Below are 18,472 nucleotides of genomic sequence, written 5' to 3'. Positions count from 1 at the left end.
TGGCTTAAAGTTTACTTTTAAGTTATTTTAGTCTTATTACAAGTGTCCTGAGATATTTGCACTTGGTAAAATTTACTTGGTAAGATTTTGTGTTTTTGCAGTGTAAATGTCTAGAATCATAAATTTTAACCACTAAAGTATAAAAACATAAATTTGAAAGCCTTGGTGGGTTTTTATTTTCCATGTCATAATCTACCAAATAAATGACACGTAAATTATTTACAAACTGATTAGATTTTAATTTTTCATTTCTTTTTTTTAGGTCAGGTTTCAGTTTCTGGTCTGTTTTTCAGGATTTGAATAAACTTATCAGAAAAGACATATTGATCCATATTGGAACATCAAAACCAAATAATAACATTAAAATGCCTCTAAGGTCTTCATCATTGTAACAGCAGTAGATAATACATCTTAAACGAGCTCATAAAGGCCTGAATGAAACACAAATCGATGGCAACACTTTAACTGAATTTGGATTTAATTGATTGCTCAATTAATTTATCACTTATTTCCTGTAAGTGACAGGTTTTAAATTGGTTTAATGACCAGGATGTTGAGGTCAAACTTACTGCAGGTACAATCTGACTCTATATTCTGTTTTTTTTCTATGACCTTCAAAACACACACACATGAAATCAGTCTCCGTTTTGCTCATTAAATTAACCCGGTGACAGATCCGATGCGATTTATTTACAAACACTGAATGTTTCCATGTAGAGACACTTTAAAAGTGCTTAGAAAACAAGAGGTTTAGATCTGAATAAATAAGAGTTCCCGTTTTTCTGACAACAGTACAACAACCAACAACATTAAAGCTGCAAAATGTGCTCATCATGAAAAAAGAAGCTGAGGTTTCTCCGTCGTACTGCTACAATGCTCCTCCGCTCTGCCGTTTGAAACCGCCTGACGTACGAACAGGAAGAAAGTGAAAAAAGCAAAAACAGGAAGTCTTCTGTGCTTCGTTTAGAACAAAGATAAAAAAATAAAAATATTCCCAATGGTTGCTTGAAGGTTTCACCACAGTTCAGCTCAACAGTCTGACAACCAGCTGAAAACGGAGGTAACCGTGGCGACAGGCGTCCGTGACATCGTCAGGGTCAGCGGCTGATGGGAAGCTGTGGCAGAGCGATGGAGGGATGAGTCAAGTGTCCGGGGGCGGCGAGGACGGAGAAGGGGTGAGCTGGAAACGAAGGAGAAACGTTAAAACGGCGTTTCAATTCAGCCTGGAGACGATGATGATGAGGGAGGGGGAGGGATGAAGAGAGAGGAAGAGCGTCTCGACCCACTTCAGAGACCCGCAGAATCAGAGTCCATTTGAAACTATAATAATATGAAAATAATACCACTTCACAACAGAGGGTCTTTATAAATCAGATGAAAATAGAACACTTTAACGTAGAATAGAAGACAGAAAAAATAGAAAATATTAATTTAAACATGTTCGTCTGCCCACAAGCTAATTTTTACCAAACCTAATGTGTGAAATTGATCAATTAAAGATGATTTAACTGTTTTTAATCTGTTAATATCTAGAATAGAGCATAATAAACCAGAACATTTGTATTTATTCTTGTTATTCTCTTCTAAAACAATTTTCTACCAAGCCTCATGTATGAAATCAGTAAATTACAGATGATTTAATTGTCTTTTATCTGATAAGACCCTACAAAAATCTAGCAAAGTTGCTTCTTAACTGCTGAGACAGACTTCTTGTTTTGAGAATAAATGTTGTGCATTTTTATTTTCAGCAGTTACAAAAATCAATCTGCATGTGTTACTTGCCAAAACAGTTATCTCCTAATCTTTTGGAATTAAATTTACTTAATTTGTATTTAATGCTATTTTCAAAAACGTTGCCTCCACTTTTTTGGCATCTCTTGTAAAAAATAAATTAATAAATTAAAATAAATACAATTTGGTTGTTACAGGCTTCATTTGTGACAATATCTGCAGTTTAATAAAAAGCCAAATAAAAAAATCTTAACATTTCCCTCACTGAGATTATTTGGGATTAGATCATGATAAAAGCTGTTTTTTTTTGTTTTTTTTATAATTATAAAAATCCTCTTCACAGGAATGCCGGCATGCCACTGACCGTCCAGGTATCCGTGCAGAGCGAGGAGGTGCGGTCGGTCCGGGCTGCTGAACGAGGAGTAGTGGAGATCCTCTGGAAGCGACGGCGGCATCCTGGACAGCGGCGCGCTCTGGGGGAAGCTGCTGCTCTGCGGCGGCGGCTGCTTTTTGTGTCGGGCGCGGCAGTTCTGAAACCAAACCTGGAGACGGAGACAGTCAGCGTGAAAGTGGAGCAAACGTAACGATCTCCTCAAACGCAAAGACTCACTGGGCTAAACATGGACGACTCATTATTCTCCTCTGCTGTAAAGATTTTTAGATGGATTTGGAGAGTTGTTACCTAAACTTTAAGATGTTTTAAAGAACATACCAGAAAACAGCAAATTCATCTTTCTTGTTAACAAAAGGGACCTATTACGCAAAATCTACATTTTTAACGTTTTTATGTTTCCATTTGGGTCTGAACTGCTTCTAAAAGCAGCTAAATCATTTAAAAAACCCACCCAGCTGTTTTTTTGGCAATGAGCTAATGTTTTTTTAGTGTCTGAAAAATGAGCCGTTTCAAAAACCTCCTGAATCTTAAGTCACATTCCATGGGCACTGTGCTGTTACCTAGCAACCCCAGCAAAGCCCAACCCGTTACCTAGCAACCCAAGAGGAGCTCCAGCAGTTTAACCAGCTGGGTTTACAATGCACTGTGCAATGGCTGCTGGGAAAAAAATGCGTTTTTTTGTCGACTTACCACTCAGAAACGACTTGCAGCATACTTGTTGGTTGTGCAGGAGGATCTACTTCTGCTTTTCAAAGATGTACGGTTGTAAAATTGCACATCTGTTTGCAGCCATTTTCAGGTGTGAGTGTGAATGTTGAATTGGGGGCGTGGCCAGCAGCAGCTTATTTGGACTTAAAGTGACAAGAGGCTCTAAAACAACTCAATCTCAAACAAAACAGACTAAAATCTCATTATCTAAGAAGGATTTTGAGCTAAATATGTAATGAACATGTTTATTGTATCTCATAGATCTATGAAGCCTGTTCAGGGAAGCATAACAGGTCACCTTTAAAAAATATGACATTAAAAAGTCATATAAATATCCTCTAGTGTGAAAATACAAAGAAAATAAATACCTAAAACTCACTCATCTGAGTAACTAACTAGTTACATCTACTCAGTTAAATTTACTTGAGTAACCTTTTGAAATTACTTTTAGGAGTATTTTTACTATGCTGTACTTTTCACTTTTACTTGAGTAATTTCATTATGAAGTATTTCTACTCATACATGAGTAAAAGTTCTGGATTTTCTACCCACTGAATGAAACCAAACATGTTTTAACCAAACATTCATCAGACACAGAAACACACTTGCAGTTTTTTAGTTAAAGAAACTGATTTGGAAAAATTAATTTTGCCTGGTTTTATTTTTGTTACGAACTGACATTTTAGTCCTTAAAATATCAAAATTTCCACTCAACTTTATGTTTTGCTCCATCTGATGATTTTTAAATATTAAATGATAATTACTCAGTACGTGAGTAAATTTTTTTTTACCAAATGCTTTTTTACCATTACTTGAGTAGTTTTATGATGAAGTAGTTCTACTTTTACTTGAGTAAAGTTTTGGGTACTTTACTCTCCTCTGCCTGTTACTGACTCACTGATGGTTCAATAAGGATTCAGGTCCTTTCACATCTTTATTAAATCCTCACTGAATGTTACTTTACAATAATAAATAACTATTTCTCTTACTTAAATCCTTAATTTTTAATATTTTTATTATTATTACCTTTTGTTTGGTTGATTCTTAGAGAAGTAATGTCAACACCTGCCTGTATCACTCTCCTGCTCAGTCCCGTCATTTCTGCCAGTTTCTGCAGCGTCTGAGCGTCGGGGTTGTTGTCCTGAGCGAACTGCGTCTGCATGACCTGCAGAACGACGATCCGGATTAAACGACAAACTCCTGCGGATTAAACTCAGATTGAGACAGCCGGAGGGCGGCGACGGACCTGCAGCTGCTCGGCCGTGAAGGACGTCCGCGCCCTCTTGGCTGGTTTGGGTTGGCAGTCCTGATCCGACGGCAGCGCTCCTTCCAGAGTCAGACCTGTCCCTTTGAAGCAAACAGATTATAATCCAGTCATCAGATTATGTGGAGATTACGTCAATGCAGAAGGAAATGTTTAAATTGAGAGAGTAACAATTCTCCAAACATGGAGCATAATTACGGTAATTTGTAGGAAACATTCACAGTTTAAAGCAAGTTAATTTTTAAATATATCATATATTTTCAAGAATTAGAAACAAAGGGAGAAAATTCTGGAAAATTTGATCTGGGTTTGATTTATGTTTTATTATTTCTCTCTTAATCCGCAATGAAATGAGGCACAGACAACAGAAACAAACCCTTTTAGTGATTAATTCAAAATTTACTTAAATTTGGTTGTAAAGTGTCTTCAGAAGGAATTTGTTGTTAGTAACTAAAAAATATTAATGTATTAAAATAACAGCACAACATGGCCGCCTCAAAGACCTCAGAGAAAAAAAACTTATGATGCTTTAGAAAAAAACACCTGAGGTCGAGTTTAACACAAAGAGTAAAAATGGATGTTTACACATGCAAGCATCATTAAAAAAATCATTTTGAAATATAATCACTATTTGTCACTCTTATGTTGGATACACTCCAAAAACAAAGTATTTTTATGTTACTATACTTGGAAATAAGACAAAACTAACTTACAAGTAACATTTCAGCAACTATAGGAGCTTTTCTTTTTTTTTAAATAATTCTTAAATATTGATAAAAAAAAGTGCCATTGGATCAAGACATTTTAATTTATAATTGAAAAATGTACTCATCCACTGTCTCATTATTTCACTTGTAACTAGCAGTTTATTTAAATTCAATATTAATGAATTATTGATTCAAAACGAGTTCCTATAGCTGCTGAAAAGCTACTTATTTAAGATGTTGTCTTACTTCAAGCGTACTAAGATATCACAAACTGGAATGGATTGAAAGTACTTTGTGTTGTTATTGTTTGTTTTTTCAGTGTATCAAAAATAAGACTGCCAAATAGTGATCGTATCAAACTTTAAGTAAATTTTAATTAAGCATGTTAAACGTTAAACACTTAAAGGCTAATAAAAGTTGAATTTATCATCTGATAATATCACAAAAGGTGCACAAACTTAGCAAAATTAGTTTTAAAAGCATTTTCCCAACAAAAAAACAGCAAAATAATGATGCTTGCACATCTCATATAAACATCTAGATTAACTGTTTTACTTCACGCCTCCCTACAGGCGGTAGCTGTCGAATAGTTTGCGGTTGATGCTTGGCGGCTGGGTTACCGTTCTCTGCGGCCCTGCGGAGGTTTTCCAGCATGATGTCGTAGTGGCTGCGGCAGAGCACCCGGCCCTCCACCAGGCCGAACTCCTCCCCGGTCGACAGCTGCCTCTTGCAGGAGAAGCAGGCGAAGCAGGCCAGGTGGTAGACGCTGCCCCGTGCCCGCCTCACCCAGTCGCTGGCGAACACCTGCCGGCCGCACTGGGCGCACTTGGTACCGAACCTACTGCAGGGGAGAAGGTCAAAAGGTCAGGATGTGCCGTGGTTGGTCAGTAATCCGATTTAATTCAACGGATACAGTTGGTTTAAATCTGTGCTGATTAGCAATGCTAGTAAAGTTGAAGTTTGTTCAATTTACTTGATTTTAGTGTTTACATTATTGGTGTCAAACTCAAGGCTCGGGGGCCAAATCTGGCCCGCTGTAGGTTTTTATGTGGCCCTCTAGACTCCAGGTTACATCAATACATCTCTCCAGTTTTTCACAAATCACACAAACTCAACAGATCCCCACATTTTTGATGAATTTGCTGCAAATTTTTGTCAAAATTGGTCAAAAACATTGGACTTAATTGGCTGCTGCCTCAGCTTTGCTTGATGTCAAGTTATAGTTACAGCGAGGGAAAAAAGTCACATTTAACTTCACACATTAGGACAAATATCATAAAAATTCCTTACAAGTATTTCTAAATTAGCACCACAAAATCTGTGATTTTGATTACAAAGAAACAAAAACAATTGTAAAATCCTTAATGGACAACTATTTATTGATAACATTTTTGATTGACAGAACTACTCAGGGTTATTTAATTTCCCTTTGGGATCAATAAAGTATTTTTGAATTTGAATTGTGTAATTAGCTTTGTTACTGGAACACATGTTGCAAATTTAAAACCCACCTAGTTATTATAAAGATGCTCTTCTTGTTTTCTTGCCAATGTAAATAAAAGGAATAAATTATAAACATGAAAATAATGTAAATGCTGCTCACCTTTATCAAACTCAACAGTAAAAGCAGGAAGCTGCCATAAACATTGAGCTAGGTGAATAAATTCTCCACTGATTGCAAAAATATCTTTTAAAAAACCCCAATATAAACAACAGTATATTAATAAAGTACCAGAAAATAAAACTAAAATCTGAAAACCTGGAAATTTTCTACTTTACAATTTTTGACAAATAGCCCTAGTGCTGCTTCTTCCAACTGGAGCCTGGAAGGCAAAACGCAGGGCAAAACAAAATATTTACTACAACGATGCAGAGAGAGACGAATCTGTGGAAGCTAAGCTAAAGGCTTTAAAAATGTGGAGCAAACTTTTATATAACACAGAGAAAATAAACTTCCAGCTTCAGGTCTGTGTGTTGTGACATTACGGAAAATATATAAAAAAATACAGAATATCAGAAGATGCTTTTGTTCACATTGCAGAGATAAAGGAGTTAAAACTAAGACCAAAGCAAGACACTGCAAAAACACAAAATCTTACCAACTATTTTTGTTTTAGATTATAAATATCTCATTACTCTTAAAATAGGACAAAACTAACTCATAAGCAGCTTTTCAGTCAAATATAGGAGCTTGTTTTAAGTAAATAACTCCTTAATATTAGTAAAAAAAAGTACTGTAGTTTCACTGGCAGATTATTTTGTTTATAACATTCTCATGTTACAAATAAAATAATCTGCAGTGGAAATAATACTTTTACAAATCAATATGAAGGAAATACTGACTTAAAACAAGGCCACAATCTATCTGAAAAGTTACTTATGAATTAGTTTTGTCTTATTTTGAGTGTAATGGCCAGAAATTAGACAAAAATACTTGGTAAGATTTTGTGTTTTTGCAGTGAAGAGAGAGTTGAGATCAGATCCTAAAACATCGGTTTGATGGATGTGCTGCTTCATTCTGCAGGTCAAACTCTAATAAGTCAATTAATTTGGCTTTGAACCACCAAAATTAATAATCTGTGAAAACAATCTGAAAAATAAACCAAGTTATGCTCAGTAACAAATCACTGAAATATTAATAAGTCATTAAATTAGAGCGAAATAAATGATTTACCGTCAGTTTTCAAGGAGACCGAAACTCCAGAGACAAACGTAAATATTAAATCCAACAGTTCATAATTTAGGGTCATTTTGTAGAATTAAAAAAGGTTGCACTGATTTGTTTTTTATTTTTATTTATTTTGAAGCCAATAAAACTTTATAAAAACATATTTTATAAGGAATTTTGGAATGTTGTTTTCAAAATTTTTTTACTGGGTTCCAGAAATATCAAAAACTAATTTTGTGTGTTTTAGATGAAACAACGATTTTAAGACAGATTTATTATTTAACTAAAATAGTGAGAGCAAAAATATCTTTAGCTTCAGTAAATTAAGGATATTATTCATTTAACATTTTAACAATAATTGGATCAAAAGGTATTTAAAACTAAATCCCAGGTGAGACAGGAAGGTTTATGTTTGAAGTAATCGTTTATTTTACCAATATCTTAGCAATATTATTTTGAATCTAATAGAAAAAAGAAGCTTAAGATTAGGTTGATGGCAAGGAGGCCTTCCAAACCCAAAGACTTATAAATAACTTACAATAAGCGAATAAGAAAATTGGGATTACAATTAAGGATTGTAATCCCAAAAAAAATGAGAATACAAAGGGATTTAAAAATGTTTCCCATTTTTAAATAAAATAAAAAAATATTTTAAATGGATGTTCTTTTACATTATTTCATTATCTTTCGTGTTATTTTCTGGTTGTAATTAAGACATTGTAACACTGAATAGTGATCTAAATCGGTGTCATGATAAATAAAAATAATTTTAAAACTAAATCTGGGATGCGTGCAGCTATCCATTATTAATTTACAAAACACAAATGTGAATTTAGCTGAAAAAAAATAACACGTTAGTGTTTAAGATACATTTCAAAAGCCGCTTGTTTTTTTTTTTTTGTTTGTTTGTTTTCGTTCCTACCTGAAATAATCCAGTTTGCAGAATATTTCTTTGTTTTTGACGTAGCAGCTGCTGTGTTGGCGCAGCGACGCTCTGCAGACTGAACACTCCAAGCAGCCCAGATGCCAGTTCAGGTTGTTCACCTGCCACAATTAAACGCAACACGCATGCGCTAATTAACGAACAGTTTGCAGAGGCAACACATTTCAGACTAACTGTTTTACGTGTCAAGTTCGTGCAAGGCGGAACAATGAGGTTTCGATTGCTTTAAATGTAGAAAAAGAATGCATAATATCAGAATTGAGGTAAAAGAAAAATAAATGGATAAAGGTTAAAATGCGTCACTTTCAGCAGGTAGCGGTCTTGGATCTCCAAGCCGCAGCTGGCGCACTGGTTCTTGGCCGCCGGAGGAGAGCAGAGGCAGGCCGCCTCCAGCGGGCTGGACTCCCCGGACTCCTTCTTCACCTCCGGCTTAGACTGATCCACAAAATAAAATAAAACACTTTAAAAAAGCAGGATGCACCGAGAACAGAGTGAAAACTAAATATACATATATAAAAATCTGCGTGCGCAACAACCCAGATCTCGGTTTTTGTTTTTTCTTTTCTTCTTTTTTTTGCCAAGCAGCGTCCGATGTTTCTCCTCCTTTCATTTTAAATCTTACTACATGTCCTAAAAACTATTAAATCGCATTTTATAGAAATTACGCCCAACTTCCCCCGGAAAAATCTGTTAAATTTTGCGAAAACATCTAAATCTGTTTAGGTTTTTTTTGTTGGGATTTGTTATTTTAAATGTCTTTTCCGTATATAACAAAACCTAATGCCTATTTAGCGATGATTAAAATGTAAGAAAGACAACATCGTTTAAAAATTAAGAACCGGAGCGTATTGTTCAAAAGCTCGTTCAACTTTAATTTATAAAATTTTTGAGGCAAAATTCAGGTTAAGTGCATTGTGGGTGCACTATGGTTCAAATAACAGTGAAATGGTTTAGCTGTAAATTGATTTTTAAGCTCACATAAACCGCTCTATATGATTGCAGAAAACATTTACAACAAGAAAATGTTTTGAATAAAAGAATAACAAGCAGTTAAGGCATTAACGTATGATCAGCAGTTAGTTTTCCGCCCATTAACACTGTTAGATTATATCCTATGTAGTCAGAATGTATTATTATTATTTTTTTAAAATTAAAAGCAACATGATGCATGGATGATAAAGCAGAGGAAACGCGTAACGCTATTTATTGCTTCAGCAGTAAGTAAACCAACAAAACAGAAATTACTTATAGCATATGGATTCATTTCAGTTTTTTCTTGCAGTTTTTTTTTTTAGATATGATACAAGCAGACAAAAGCAGAAATGATTTTTTCCATTTCCATCATTACAATTCCAGTAGCACGCACTGAGGTAAAGGAATAACAATTATTATTTTAACGTTTAGTTGTCGTTTTTGCAAATGTTTGAGCAATTTCACTACATCTCTTATGTCGCTCCTGTGAATACTTAAAATAACTTACTGTGTTTGTGACTCACCATTTTCGGGTCTTGGTCGCTTCCTATTCGGAGTGGAGACCCAGTTTTCTCTGCGCATTACGCATCTCTGCTCCAACCAGCGACACACCCGCTCCGAAACAACGTCTTACAGTTTCTCCTGCATTTAAACCCTGGCAACAAAAGAAATTTCGATGCAATTAGACATAAAAAAAAATAAAACACTACATATGATCGACCATTCCTCTTGTGCGCAACGGAAGGTTGCGTGTTGCAATCACATGCGGTGAAAAGAAAGGATGGCACTATATGTGCAATTAGAGGCGGATTGAAACGCAGCGCTTGATAAGAGGCAACCCGAGTGTCAATTTCATCTGTCAATCAGGGGGAGGCAGCCGCGCCGCTAAGCTGAGGAAGGGGGGAGGCGCGGCGCGTCCTAATTTCAATAGCTGTATAATCGAAAATCGAAAAATCTCCAAAGTGAAGAGGCTCAATTGGAGATCGCTCTATTCATAACAGACAATGCGCAGAAACTGCTGCTGATCTCGAGACATAAAGGAGCCTGATTGTCTCTTTTCTCGTGATGGACCCATTTAGACACTCCAGGCTCCCCTCAGTGATTACAGCTGCATTCATAAAGTGCCAAAAATCTGCGTTTGGGGGGCAATCTGGACCCCGTGTTGTCCTTCACTTCTCGAAATTAACAGGAATGCAAGATTATGTTAATTACCGTCTTGGATGTAAACACTGGAGGCAGAGAAACAAGATGAGATGGTCTGCAGAAACTTCAGAGACAGAGCAGCTCCGAAATGCGGCGAAAACATCATTCAGGGGTGTGAAACAGTTTCTCCAGACGGAATAAAGAGTGTCCAGAACAATCCGTGGATTGGTGAAGAGAAAGTCCAATGTTGATCCACGCAGAGGAAGTTTGCGGGACTGGAGCAACGCACTATGACCTGAACTGATCTGATCCCCCGCCTGGACTCAGAGTTTACACCCAGTTAGCAGAGGCAGGATGTGATGCTGCGCCTCCTCTTTTACTGGGAAACACACATCCCAAACTGGTAACACAAACTTCTAAACACTGAACAGCATGTGTTGTTTCTAAACACATGAAGCTAATTAACTTTCCCTGGTGTAGGAGCTAACTGCAGGACTGATTGTTCAGCTCTCTTTAAAGAGGCAGTATTAAGTATTTTCCAGGGAGATAGCACCATTTTATAGCGCAATAAAGTAACTGTGGTCCCTTCAGTTGTTATAAAAATGCTGAATATATCAGACATGATTTACAAGAAATTAGACTTTGTAATTTAATGCCTTGAAATTGGGTCTCTGTCTCTTTAAAATCTTCTGCTCTTTCTGAAACTTCGCCTTCAGGAAGTTATCACAACATGGCTCCTCTATTAACCCTTTAGAAACATTTTCACCAGCGTTTTAAGCTCGTTATGCTACAGCTTGACCAGGTGTTTGCTAATTTGTGCTGGCTAGTCTGAAGGAGCTGAATGGTGGAGTCACGGAGGACGAGCGTCTCAAAGCAGAAGCTGGTAGTTTGGAAGCTGCAGCTCTGAGGAGGAGCTGCGTCTCGAAGGCGGGGCCAGGTCCACCAAGACGTTTTGTACAGCTGAATGGTTACCATGGAGATTAAAGGATTTCTGAAACAGTCATGAAAGAATCAAATCAAATTTCCAGATGCATTTTCGATAAAGGAAGAACATTATGATATGATGTAAAGCTAAAAATTTACATTTTACATAATACTGCCTCTTTAAATGTTTTCTCAGTACACTTTTAATCGATCTGATTGCCTTGTTGATTACCCCAGTAATTGATTATTCTATCAATTATTTTGACAATTAATCAGATAAAGTATTGGTCCATTTTGCAGACTTTTCATTTAACCAGTTAAACTTATTTTATACAGTATTACATTAAAAGATGCAAATAAACAAACTCATTTTTAAAATAAGTAAATAAACATTATATTGCCTAAAAAGCAATAAAATAGCATTACTTTTAATGAAAGATTGATTATAAACATGCGTCTGCAGTAAAAGTACTTCTAACATCAACATGTGAAAATCTCAGTACTTGTTTGTGTGTTTCTTTAATTTATTCAGATCATTATAGAATCGATCTTTATATTTATTACATTTTGAACTTGATTGGTCTAATTTTCATTCATTCATTCATTCGTTTCTCCAACTACATTTCTATTATTATTTAGCAAATAGATAATAAAGATTTCTCAGTGACTTTGAGAAAATAGAATAATTCTTTAGATGATGGTGAAATATGAAATTTAAAGTATCTTAATTGTGCTCCAAACGACTAAATGACTGCAACAAGCTCAAGAAATGTAAACATTTATAGTGATATAAAACGTGTTTTATGAAAAATGGAAAATTTCATTGTTAGCTTGATGTGGTGCAACATGATGACAAGGATAAAGCACAGAAAACTATGGATTTAGACCTAAACTAAAAAATAGAACCTAATCCACATGTTAAACAATTTCATAGATTTTGTTGTGACACCAATTGATCAGGTGATGTTTTATTTTAATTTTTTTTTATTTTTGTTGCTATTTGTTATCTTGTATATCAATAGGCCCCCTTTTTTGCTTTTTGTTAGTCCGTAACGTTTGTTGTATATATACAATAATTGGTGAATAAAACAAGAATATATATATATTTAAAATTTTTTTTGTTTTATTTTCCTACACCAGGAGCTGAAAATCTTCAGTATTTTATATTTTATTAACCCTTGAATCGGAACTAAAAACATTACTCTTTCATTTAGTGTTTTACATTTTTCTACTCTTCAGTCATTGTTGAATTTTATTAATACTTTACTGTAATCCTCTTTATCTCTTTTAACATCACAGGAATACCAGATTATAAGATGTTGTAAAAACACCCATAAAGTTGCGGCCTTTTTAAAAGACTTTCTTAGAGATACATGTTTGATGATTGTACAGAAAAAAATTCCTCCAATGAGACGTTAATGGTTATTGACCAGCATTTTGTAACGTCATTGTCTCGCTCTGCTTGAATTGTTCCTGCGATGCTCTTCAGCCTCTTTGTGCTTCGGCTGTAATTACCTGAGAGCAGAAGTGAACTGGTCCTGATGGAGGAGGACTCAGACAGGGGAACCTGGTTATTTCACCTCCATTACCGCCGCACTTTAGTGACATTACCAACGCACCAGTTTGGGCTATTGTTGACTGGTTTTGACCATTTTCTCACTGGTGTAGAGTGGATCCATTGAGTGATATTTGAGGACCTCTTCAACCCACAAAAATGTTACGAAGCATGTTATTTGCTAAAGTAGTGCAATGAAAAAGTTGCTTGCTGAAATGATTCTTAACCTCATCTTTAAAAAGTGTTGATTTTTATCTAAATCCAGGCATTTTTTAATTCAGTTTTGCTCTAAAACTTAATTTCTGTGGCGTTTTTTTTTTTTGTGCCACCAATTTAGGAGTTCAGGGAAACTGATGTGAGCACATATCTTTATGTAAACAGATATGTGCTGTTTACACATATCTGTTTACATAAACAACTGACTGTGCTGTTCAGTCAGTTGTTAAAGCTCCACTATAGTGCATCTCCTTTGTATGGAATACCAACAGAGCCAAGAAGATGTCAAATTTCAGGTGTCTTTCACACTCAAAGTATACATTTAACAACTACATTCAGAAATTAATTTTATTAATTTCCCTTTGGGAGCAATAAAATATCTTTGATTTTAACTGAATTTGAAAGTGTATGTAAATAAACCACATTGGCAGCCAATCACAGGTGGATATTTCTTTCTTCATTTCAAGTTTTAAAGAATAAAATGAATCATTTCTGGATAGGACATCTTATTATTTTTTATTTTTACTATGGTTTAGATTTAGGTGACTTCTTTGACCTTAATATTTGTCACAAAGTTTTTTTGTGTGATATGTCCAGTCTACCCAGTTTCAGAAATTGTACTGAGTGAAGTCCAATCAGAGTATTGGATGAAAAAGAGCCAATTACAATCAAGAAGTCAAAATACTCCAGGAAGTAGCAAAAAATAACCAAACAAATGGAAGCTGTATTTGTCTCTGTTCTCTTTTTTAATATGTGCTTTCATTTTGACATGATTTTTTTTTTTATTTATTTGCTCCTGAAGCTGCAGAAACTTAAACAACATAGACTTTGAATTCTGCCTCTCAATATTATAAAATAACATCGGTTAAGAAGCAGGCCAAAGTGGATCGTAATATGCATACTTTCTTTAACTTCCGGACTTTAAAATTCCATTTTCTTTACTAACATTATGTACCAATTTATGTATTTTTTGTGCACTTTACTTGTATGGGGTTATCAGTAAAAAGAACTGTAGTCTTCATTTAGCTTTAAGAAAAACACAACAGAACATGATACACTTGAATTCTGTAGGCTAATAACGCATAGTTACGCAAACAAATAAGGTTACTTTCCGTTTCCTGTTCTTAGCTATAGCTAGCTAGCTAGCTAGCTGCTTTAGCTATCTCAGCTGCGATAAAATCTGCAGATAGTCAGTAGCAGCTTCAAGCGGACAAACAATAAGTGACCAACGAACTGCCAACACAAACACAAACTACTAAACCTACTGAATAAGTGTATCTGTAGAATGAGACCCAGAGGACAGATTGAGCGCTGTTATGTAAACAATGAATGACGTCGGAGCGGAGCGGAGCGGAGCGGAGCGGAGGTGCGGGTTCACATGCGGACAAAGTCTTATGTACAGCTCTGGGAACAGGGAAGCCCCGAGTCCGAAGGTGGGGACCTTTTGTCAAAGTCCAGTAGCAATGCTTGTGTAACAGCTTTACATTCACTAAGAGCTGAAAGTCCAGAAGGAACCAATCCCAGAACTCCCAGTTAAACCCGAAACCAGATCCGCAGTTTTTAAAACCAGTTTGAAATATTTAGGTCAGTTTTACATCTAAGATCCATCTGTCCATCATCCATCCGTCCATTCCTCCTTCCATCCATCCATTCATCCATCCATCCTGTTTCATAAGGACCAGAAATTTCTTAGAAACGATGAAACTTGACTCTTCTGCCTGGATGATCATTTATAACTCAAAGATTTGTTACAGTTCAAACAAAGTTTTATGTGGTTTCAGAGTTGTTATGATGACAAGACCAAGAATTATTCTAACAATTTGTGAAAGTCTTTTCCCAGGATTCAAACTTTAAATATTTTAGAAACCGGCTGCAGGACATCAAAAACCACAAAAGGCTCGATTGTTACAGAAAACCTAATTTTTCTTGTCTTATGGCGTCTTTGTTTGGAAATTAATACTTGGAAAACATTAAAACAATCTTCTACCTTAACGACATCAAAAAGGAAAATCCACCGCTGCTTTTTCTTTGCATGTCTTTTTCTAACACCTAATTGTTACAGCAGATGTTAGTACTAGAAGTTTGAGAACCATTGTTAAAATTCAGCTTTACTGATTCAAATAATTGCATTAGTTTTATTAGCAGTTCTGCAGAAGCCTAGTAGTGGTCCATTCATCAAAATCAGGTTTGTGGCTAAAAATAAGCATCTGAAAAATACAGACCAGAGGTGGAAGCAACAAATATAAGCCTTTTTTTCTATGCTTTGTCTTTTTGCCGTCACTGCCAGGTTATTGCAAAAACAAAAATCATCTACAGACAGCAATGCTAGATCAGAAACATTTTTCTGGGCTTTGCGTTTCTTATATTTACAGATTGCTTAATACACTAAGAAATGAGCTTGAGTTTCATTCCTGGTTTATGTCGATGTTCGCCTCTGAAACAAGAAGGATGGATGATTTTCTGTTTGACATGTTGGCTGAAGGAACATGCCGCTGCAGTCTTCTTCAGGGATTCCAACATTAGATGTTTAAACTTTAACAACATGATAGTTTAACCTTTAACAACATATGTTAATGTGGATTAACTTTTCAACAAAAATGTCTTGCTGCTTTGTGATTTGTTTTACTGACAAATATGTTGTCTGAAGGAAGCAACATATTTATTTTGTTAAAGGTTAAAGGGAATCTATTGTGTATATTTTTGTAATTCCATTTGGGTCTGAACTGTTTCTACAAAAAGCTCAAGCATTAAAAAATCCCCACCCATCTGTTTCTTGGAAAAATGTTAATGTTTTTTGGTGTCTGAAAAATGAGCCGTTTCAAAAACCTCCTGAATCTTAAGCCACATTCCAGGGCCACTTTGTCGTTACTTAGCACCACTGTACAATGGCTACTGGACAATAAAAGTGTTTTGTTGTTGACTTTCCATCCAGAAACCGCTTGCTACAATCTTGTTGGTTGCACAGGAGGCTCCACTTCTGCTTTTCAAAGATGCACAGTTGTATAATTGCGCATCCGTTTGCAGCCATTTTCACATGTGAATTAAAACGTTGAGTTGGGGGACATGGCCAGCAGCAGCTTATTTGGATTTAACGTGACAAGAGACCCTAAACCGGCTCAATCTGAAAGGAGAACAAAATAGGCAGAACTGACCAGACTAAAATCTCATTATTTAAGAAGTTTGTGTTAAAATGTAATGAACATGTTTTGTATAGACCAATCCTAACATGTTCAAGGAAGCATAATAGGACACATTTTAAAGTCAAAGAGCCAAATCTGAATTCCTTTGTAACTCAACCCAAAGCTGATCCCCTTGTACAGTTCAAAGATGTATCATGAAAAATCATCAAACTCTCTATTCATTACAAATAAAAATACAATCAGTCCATGTGTTTAAGATGGTAGTTTAAAACCACATGCTGTGCGTAGAAGGAAATTCAGGATTTTCCAGGAGTAACCACAAAGGAAACAGGGATATGTGGCTAAAACAAAGAGAACCGAGTCTGTAAATGTTTGATTGTTGGAGATGAATTTGACGTCTCCAGACTCGACATCCAGCAGCGTCCAACGTTCAACAGGCTGCGTCCACTGAGATCAAACCCGTCTAGATTACAGTCCTGCAGCCAAGCTTTCAACAAACAAAGGAAATGGCACATTACCCCATCGCTCTCTCTGAAAAGTTGCACTGAAAGAAAAAAAAATCTCTCTCAAAATATTCAACAAATGCAAGTTTATTTGAAGTATAGACAAGGAAAAATGAAGGGCTTTTTTTCTGGGCTTGCACTCCATATGACAGCAATTTGGGAGTATTGTGTGTTTTGGCCCAGGCGTGTGGTCCATGATAGATGACAGGGGAGAAAATCACGAGCCGCTGGCTCGAGCACAGACATGCAAATTGCTTTCAGCTGATTGCTGAATTCTGCTTGATATTTATCAAGCGGATTACAGCATGTGTCTTTCTATGCAGACAGGAAGCAGCTGATCCGCCCCACCACAGGAGGGCGAACTGGGAGCTGAAGGTTTCCCTCAACCAGGTGAAAGTGCACCAATAGATCTAATGCTTCCCCAAATTAATTTGCTTTAGCACAACAAAACAGATGCAATCCAGAGATCCAGATGTCTGAAGAGCATACGGAAATCCAAAATCTTGTTTTATTAATGTGCTTTGACTTTTGTGGACATTTTGCAAACACTTTTATCAGTTCTGGCTACAGGAAATATTCAGCAGTGTTTATTTTATTCCTCTGCGTCCACCTGGGGAATTGAGCATGCTTTTGTTCTCTGCAAACTACAACAACACATCAGCCTCCTCAGTGGCTACATGCCACAACAGCTTATTGTGATCAGTGGAAAATAAATTACAGAACATTAAATTCCGCAGAAAAGAAACTTTCTTCTTAGATCAAAGGTACAAAATGCACAAAAAAAAACCTAATTTACAGGAAGCGTGTTTTGGCCTGGGTTCATATAAGTGGGTTGGATCAGCTTCAACACAGCACACATGTGGCTGCCTGCCATGTAGTCAAATTACAGCAGAGAGAGCCAGAAAAATGCATCCATGTTTGGCTTCTGAAAAGCAAATAAAAACATGATAAAACACATTTCTTCCTTTTTATAATTTTATTCTATATTTGCAGGAGAAAAATGTTAATCTTGCAACTCAAACTTTTCCATATTTTGTCACAAACAAAAATACATTTAAGGACTTTAATGAAATAGATCAATGCAAAGCGGTATACAATTCAGATTTTTTACAAATAAAAGACTGAAAAGTGTGGTGTGCAAAAGTATTCAACCCCCTCACCAGAAGTTGCCTGATGACTGCTAATAAATAAATGGATTCCACCTGTGTGAATCTAATCTAATCTAATCTCAGATGCTCCGTGACAAAATATGGAAAAGTTCCAGGGGTATGAATATTTTTGGATTGTAGTCTTTCCCCCAAAGTTCAAGCATTTTAAGCATTTTCAAGTTTTTGAACTTTTCCAACACCACACTTTAGAGATAAGAGCAATGCAAATGAACTAACAAAGACCATTTAATTTCACTATTAATGATATAATTTATTACTATTAATAATGTCTTGATAGTATTTATCATTCTAAGGGACGCTAAAACTTACAATGTATGTTTATCCAAACAAATCATGTTAAGGTAAAAGACCTTCATGCTCAAATTAAATGCTTAAACACAATACACAAAGAGAGCTGCAATAAAAATCTCTAAAAAATGTTCTTGCTAAGTTCTC

General features: G+C 35.8%; 1 protein-coding gene across 1 annotated transcript; it reads right to left on the bottom strand.

The window, feature by feature from the left end:
- Positions 1-1,001: 1,001 nt before the first annotated feature.
- lhx6b (LIM homeobox 6b) lies at positions 1,002-10,858 on the bottom strand. Its single transcript, XM_008417960.2, has 9 exons — positions 10,600-10,858; positions 9,912-10,042; positions 8,719-8,850; positions 8,395-8,516; positions 5,425-5,645; positions 4,080-4,180; positions 3,903-3,998; positions 2,096-2,273; positions 1,002-1,180 (listed from the first exon to the last, which is right to left on the bottom strand). Exons 2-9 carry the CDS (start codon positions 9,912-9,914, stop codon positions 1,098-1,100), a joined length of 936 nt encoding a protein of 311 aa, XP_008416182.1. The 5' UTR covers positions 9,915-10,042; positions 10,600-10,858; the 3' UTR covers positions 1,002-1,097.
- Between the last annotated feature and the right edge of the window lie 7,614 nt (positions 10,859-18,472).

Source organism: Poecilia reticulata, linkage group LG9 (genome assembly GCF_000633615.1).
Source record: "Poecilia reticulata strain Guanapo linkage group LG9, Guppy_female_1.0+MT, whole genome shotgun sequence".
Lineage (NCBI taxonomy): Eukaryota > Metazoa > Chordata > Actinopteri > Cyprinodontiformes > Poeciliidae > Poecilia > Poecilia reticulata.
Note: the sequence above shows the minus strand (reverse complement) of the source record. Positions and strands in the feature narration are given on the sequence as shown.

Bases quoted from the DNA above. Each gene is read 5' to 3' on its own strand.
- lhx6b (XM_008417960.2), bottom strand. The intron at 8,517-8,718 runs GTGACGCATTTT...TAATTGTGGCAG, and splicing joins AAGACCGCTACCTGCTGAAA to GTGAACAACCTGAACTGGCA. The intron at 4,181-5,424 runs GTAACCCAGCCG...TTTGCTTCAAAG, and splicing joins CCGCAGGGCCGCAGAGAACG to GGACAGGTCTGACTCTGGAA.